Source organism: Malania oleifera, chromosome 5 (assembly GCF_029873635.1).
Source record: "Malania oleifera isolate guangnan ecotype guangnan chromosome 5, ASM2987363v1, whole genome shotgun sequence".
NCBI lineage: Eukaryota > Viridiplantae > Streptophyta > Magnoliopsida > Santalales > Ximeniaceae > Malania > Malania oleifera.
In genome coordinates this window covers 61,894,790-61,901,709 of record NC_080421.1, presented here as the reverse complement: position 1 = coordinate 61,901,709, position 6,920 = coordinate 61,894,790, and the positions used below count along the sequence as shown (strand labels likewise).

General features: G+C 34.0%; 1 protein-coding gene across 2 annotated transcripts; it reads right to left on the bottom strand.

The window, feature by feature from the left end:
* Positions 1-4,011: 4,011 nt before the first annotated feature.
* Positions 4,012-6,210, bottom strand: LOC131156376 (uncharacterized). 2 transcript variants are annotated; one of them, XM_058110009.1, is made up of 3 exons: positions 5,770-6,210; positions 4,517-4,629; positions 4,012-4,432 (listed from the first exon to the last, which is right to left on the bottom strand). In XM_058110009.1, the coding sequence occupies exons 1-3, from the start codon at positions 6,084-6,086 to the stop codon at positions 4,410-4,412; spliced, it is 453 nt and encodes a 150-aa protein (XP_057965992.1). In that variant the 5' UTR covers positions 6,087-6,210; the 3' UTR covers positions 4,012-4,409. The 2 variants fall into 2 exon arrangements, with proteins under 2 accessions (XP_057965992.1, XP_057965991.1); XM_058110008.1 differs by having other exon boundaries at positions 4,012-4,629.
* Positions 6,211-6,920: the final 710 nt, after the last annotated feature.

Sequence of the window (6,920 nt, the reverse complement as noted above, 5' to 3'; positions counted from 1 at the left end):
CATAAAATACAATACCAGAGATACTTACATTCCATTATATTTTTGTAGATGTATATATACAATCCTCAAAACACCAAAAGATAAAACTAAGATCTAACACCAAAAACCAGATGATCCTAGCTCAAAAACTCACTCTCCTATCGAGGTAGTGAAAACTGCCTCTAATGGCGCGGAGGTCGGTCCGCCTTTCTTTTTAGGTTCCCTGAAATGGTTTAAGCTAGGTGAGACACCTCTCAGTAAGGGAAATAAACTAAATACAATTGTATGACAACATGAATATTTGCGTGTTATAATAAATATATAGTACATATTACATGTTTGAAAACACTGATAATATCATAACTGAATAATCATACATTTTCATAGCTATACTGAATCATATTGTATCTCAATGTTCATAAAATCATCTACTATAAATAGTAGTACTGAAATATACCCAAGATGAATAGCTAGCTAATGTCATGTATTATCCCCCATGATGGGTTGTCCGGCTCGAAGGCGGGGCCCAACAATAGCTAGCAGACTACTGCTGAGTCAAAAATGTCTGTAAGTACGATGGGCCCATCACACCCTGGTCCGAACTACCAGGTGGACGTCTACAACTCTACACTAAAAGCCACATCGACTATCCATCTCCCTCCCCCTCTACTGGTAGTGGTAGTTAGCATAAGTCTGAACTAAACTAAACTTATGGTTACGGTACCGTGCTCCTGAAAACTGATCTGAACTATCATTCGGGTTTTGATAACATATAGTACATGATAATAAATTGTTTTAACATAAATAGATTGATAGCATTTTCTGACTTCTGTCATAACATAAATAATCATAGCCTTGCATTGGATACATACATAACTGTGGCCTTGCGCCGACTATCAATCACGGCTTTGCACCGAATATATCATAAATACTGAATTAACATATGAATTGTTCATCATATATTCTGAAATCAAAATTTCTTGCTTTATTATGTTATTCCTGAAAATAACTGTAAATATGTTTTTTCTGTAAATCCGACTTAACATTATACAATATACGTAAAATAATATTCATGATACACAAACTAAATAAAACATGAAATCTATTCTCGAATTACATTTTCTGACATTTTATACTAAAAATATATATTCCTGTGTATTAGCAATATTTTTTCAAATATACATTTTCCCAAATATACTCATACATAATACATGTTTCATGAAAATCAATCTGCTATTAACTAATAATAATAATTTTCATGAAAAAGTACTATTTTAGTTTACTTCCTTACCTGACTACTGAAAAGCCCCAAAACGACTAGTCCTGCCCCCGTAGGGTTCCTCATTCAATACCCTGAAAACAACATTGCCCCGAACAAAATTTCAATATTTCTTCGAGTGTTACCTTTTCTACAATTGTAGGAAAGCCAAATACTCAACATAAAGTCTTACCCTAAACTTGTAATGAAGTCCAAGTTAGCCCCACCAACGATCTACTCCAGCAGATTTGAAGAAAACTTCCCCAGAAGTAGCGTGGCAGTTTCAGATCGTTGATCCGAAAAAGAACGGACCCAAAATCTTAGAGAGAATGGAGGAGAATCGAAGAGGAGAGAGAAAAACTATTTTGTATAAAAAAAATCTACGCTAAAATTCGAGTTTAGGGCTATTTGTGCACCTGCACTCGTCGGCGAGACATGTCACCTTGTCGACAAGGCTACGAAGGGAGTTCGTCGATAAATGCTTATACCTCGTCGACAAAATTCAGAACTGAAAATAGTCTCTCTGTAACTTCTCGTCGACGAGATGCATGTCCACGTTGATAATCCCATCAAGCGTGTTCGTCGATGAATGTGTTGCGTTTGTCGACGAGACCCTGTTGAATTCCAATTACAATTTCCTTTCTCTCCTCCTCCTATTATTTAATTAATATAATTCACCGAGTCTCTACACCAAGTGTGCACAACCATGTGTTTTTCAACTATATGGAGATTAAAGAGGAGCATGAGGATCTAGAAAGACTTTGTAACTCAGTTTAGTAGGCAAATGTTCGAAGAAGTTAACTTGGAGAACAAATCAAAGATAGAGAGATATTTGGGAGAACAATGCGAGGATCCTATAACTTTAGAGTCTAATATTTTAGCATGGTGGAAGACTAATTTTAAGAAATACCATGTCTTGTCCCAACTAGCTCAAGATATTTTAGCAGTTCCAGTGCCTACTATTACCTCGAAGTCTGCATTTAGCACGGAAGGGCATGTCCTTGACTTGTTTGGTAGCTCATCATCTCCTTTCATTGTATGTAGGTTTTCATATGTTACAAAATTGGCTTTATTCCTCAAAGCCAATTAGTCTTTAAGATGCTACGAATGATACTGAAGAATATGAGAAAATAGAGACAAGTGTTATTGTATTAATTTTAAATGCTTTACTATGTAGTTATAATCTTTGTATTTTATATTATTCGTGAATGTCATTAATTAATTTATTTTATTGTTGGCTTCTTGTTTAGAGTTTGTAAGGTCTCAAAGCGGGGATGGCCCTTGAGCTAGGACTAACTCTTCCACACGTTGAACATTTGTCTACATTTTATTTATTTCATGTTATATTTCTTCTTTAAAATCTTACTTAGTTGATATTTTATGCCTCGATATTAAAATTTATGCTAGATCATTGATTTTGTTGTCTGAGGACTTGTTGCCTCATGGGACTTGAGACTTGGGAGAGTGCAATTGGGAAGGATGGATTGTTGAATGGGTTGCTATGTTTTGTTGGACAATGGATAGTTGAATTTAGATATGATGGTTGATGCTTTGATGGATGTAACCCAAACAATCATGTGATATATATATATATATATATATATATATATATATATATATCTTTGTGTGTGTGTGTGTGTGTGTGTGTGTGTATGTGTTTTATTTTCAGTTTTACATTGGTTAGAAAGCTCCCTATGTTGGAAACTTGGAATGTTTGTAATAACTTTTTATTTTGGATGTGCAGTGATTCAAGGTTTTTTTTTTTTTTTTTTAATCAAATTTTGGGAAACTTAAAGGCGTTTCATTGTGGAAAATAATTTTGATTTTTCATTTCAACTTTTAAAAATTACAAAAAAAGTTAATTATTTTTATTTTCGTTATAAAATAAATATATAATAATAAAAGTGTTAGTTTCATTTGCTTGGGTAAATAATTTTATTTTTTATTTTTCATAATTTCAAAAACATCCCCTTATTTTTTAATTTTATAAATTATATATATATATATATATATATATATATATATATATAAAGGTTAGAATCATCATCTTTTTGCGTACAAGAGTATGAAATTTAAGTTTTTTTACTTCAATTTGTGTAAATTATATATTAAATTTCTTACAAATCCATGTAATTCAAATTCAGTCTTTAAATTTCATGGTACTTAGCTATTGCCTCATAAAATTTAAACATAAGTGGTCCTTTTTTCTATAATTATTTTTGAAATCCAAAAATAAAAATTAAAAAATTATTTTACGCAGTTAAACAAACTCTTTATTTTCTATCTTTTTAATGCGAGTCTTGAAAAATTAAAAAATAAACTAAAATTTCTATAATTCACTAAAAAACTAAAAATATAAAATATAAATTATTTTCCAGACCTGAAGAGGATCTAAATAATTATATGCCAAAGGGGAAAAAAAATTTATATGCAAAAAAATAAAATAAAATAAAATAAGAGTTGTTACCTAATTTTCTTTGCACTTAAACTGCAAAGAACTGAACCAAATTCCTCCTCTTCCTCCTGTTCCCCTACCAACTCATTTCAATTATGCGACAGCCTATTTCCCCCACCAAAACCAATGACACCAACCCCGCTTCAAGCTATTCCTTTCTCAAATAAAGATCAGTTTTAGGATGTCATACACAAGGTTAAAGGTGGCAAGATCTTGACAGATTAACTTGCAGTGTTCCTGTGAACATTTAGGGCTGTTGTGTATCTTAAACCTCAACCATACTATATAAGGTTTCACATACTAAGTAAATAGACAAATGTTTACATGCTTTGGCAACGCATAGTTAATATATCAAAATTGCTATAGTTTTACACACCAAAGTTTCAAAACAGGGTATCATTCGTTTCATTGACATATAGAAATTTTGTGAATGACATCTAAGCAACATGGTACCCGAAACTGGCCGTAGAGGAAGATCATTTGTCAAGGGAAAACAAACAGACCGTAAGCTTCTCCTGGTAAGAGACCTATCAACAATCTCAAAGACCTTCATTTTTCAATGACATTTGCTGCATTGGATGGACGCATGTGTGTGATACGATGCCCTTACTACTCCTATGAAAGCTCTTAATCCCGAAAATAAGCCAGGAGCATCTCTCAAATGAACTGAATGGTTAAAAGATGTCCCCAGAGCTTCCTGTTCGATATTTCCCTTTCTTAGCCTCTTTTTTTTCTATTTGCTGTTTCACAAGCCAATAGATTATCAAAAGCCAGATATACAAGAATATTAATAGGCAGGGAAAGCAAAATAACAGAGTTATTACCTAATTTTCTTTGTACTTCAGATTTTGCAAAGAACTCCACCCATTCATCATTCAGTACAAAAACAGGCTCCTCCTCTTCCTCTACTAATCCGTCGTTTGCCTCTTCCAACATCCTATTTCACCCATGAAACACCAATTTCAATGACACAGAGTAGGTTCAAATAGAATTAAGAAACTATTCCTCCATTTGGTTGCCAAGAAAACTAGACCAAGGAAAATAGAACAAAAATAGAATCATCTACAGTATCACCTCAACCGACCTATATAACTATATAATTATCCTAGGCTTATCTCATGCTTCTTTCCTTGGCTACTAAATATTGAAAAATGCTTGATACTAAATCTTTATGTCATGTTTGGTTTGCAAAATGGAACGAGATAGGAATGAAATGAATATTATTTAGGAACATAATATTTTACAAAAACAAAATGTTGGAACTTTTCTTAGAGAAATGGAAATAAAAAAGTTGGCGCTATTCCATCCAAACCAATGGGAAGATTTAGGAATAGCCAGCCATTCCTAGTTTAGAACGTTGGATGACATTGGCTTTTCTTTTCTGTCCATTTATTTTAGAATAGCACCAAATTTCTTGAGATCTATATACCTAAATTCTAAATCTAAATACTAGCTATTCCTATTCCATTTCCACCCATTCTATTCCATGCAATGAACAAGACGTTTCTCATCCAATCTTCACAACATTCAAAGAGAGCACAAAATAAAATTTGAATTAAAATTTAGGTAAACTAAGTAAAGGAGCATTCAGATATCCTACTAACATTGTTACATTGATTGTACATTGGGCTTGAAATCATTCCATTGCGTTTCCGGTAGTAGTAGAAATGGACTGCAGTTTTTGGCGCAATCTGGGGGTAAGGGGGTTCTCCTAAAAATCAACAAAATGACCTCATTCTTTTTTATAGCATTTCGGTAATCGCAGTGATGCCAAATAATCCCTAAATCAGTCTTCTAGGGATAATTTATTTGAATATGTCAAGAAACGAATACCACCACCATTTTACGAATTCAATACATTTCCATCCCCAGAGGATGGTAAAAGACACAGTAGGAGAAGTAATAACAACAAATTCGGAACTCTTTCTAAACCCCTTTTCCCAAAAAATTGTGGGAGGCTCAGAGAGAGTACGGCCGATCATAATGCAAATGAAAGAAATCCCACGAACACCTAAGCAAATACAGGGAAATTTTAAATTTTAGAAGAACAAGGAGAACCCAGGTTGAAGCAACTTACTGGGAGCTTGGATTGCAAATTTCTCGAGAAACAGAAGCCTCCAAGTTCAAATCGTTCGGCGCAGGAGCGTAAACAGCAGGCAGGGGGTCTGAAGGAATCAGAGGGGAACTCAGAGGAGGAGGAGAAGCGAAACGGGGGCATAAGGGATGGTGATGGTGGTGGTGATGGTGATGGTGATGGTGATGGTGATGGTGATACTGGTGAGAGCAGAAGAAGGGACGAATACGGTGGCATTGATGAGCATTGTGATGATGATGGTGGAAGGGATGATGGTGCAAGCATTGCCACCATGGGTTGCATCTGATAGAAGGGTCCATTGACTAGGGATAGAGCCAAGCGTTGCGGGGCTTATGGATTCCGAAAACTCTTCTATTCTTGGACAACCAGAAAAACGATTTCACCGAAGCAGCCAGCCAAAGCTGTGCGGCGATTCAATCCCCAACTTTCGAGAGACTGATAGATAGGGGTGAGCGGACGGGTCGTTCGGCCAAATTCGAGTAATTAATCGAATTAATCGAAAAATTCGGTTAAATAAAAGCATTACTCGAACCAATCGAATTGGTCATGGAAACCGAATTGGACCCGATCGAATTACCCGAACGGGTAATTCGGTTAATCGAGTTTATTTAAAATTGATTATTATACAAAAAAATTAAAAAACCAAATCCAGCTTAATTAAATACCTTATTTATTAATTTTATTAATAAAAATGATATTTTACCATAGAACAAAGAACCAAAAACAAGAAAAACGACGACAAAATATAATAATAATAATAATAATAATAATGACGAGTATAATTTGGGAGAAGATAGTGATTAAGGATTTAATATTCTTGAATCTATCAAAAGAAATGTCAATGATCGCAAAAATTTGCGGAAAAAGATTTATATATATATATATATATATATATATATATATAATTCAAGAGGCTGACAGTTGCAAATGAAGCCTTAGAAATTTATTTCAAGAGGCTCGCAATTTTTTGGCTGGATTATATAGAGTTCAAAAGATACTCTGAAAACTATATCCACCAATTGATTGAAGAGAGAAAAGGGTATAGAATATAATGTCACTTTTTGGAAGATGATCTAATTCCTAGTCTATAAAACTTGCATGTTAGCAGAGCTTTATTGTGGACTGCTCCTAGG

Excerpts from the sequence above, each read along its gene's own strand:
- LOC131156376 (XM_058110008.1), bottom strand. The coding sequence starts at position 6,086 with ATGGACCCTTCTATCAGATGCAACCCATGGTGGCAATGCTTGCACCAT. Across the intron at positions 4,630-5,769 it reads ATTTGCAATCCAAGCTCCCA|GATGTTGGAAGAGGCAAACG; the intron begins GTAAGTTGCTTC and ends TGGGTGAAATAG.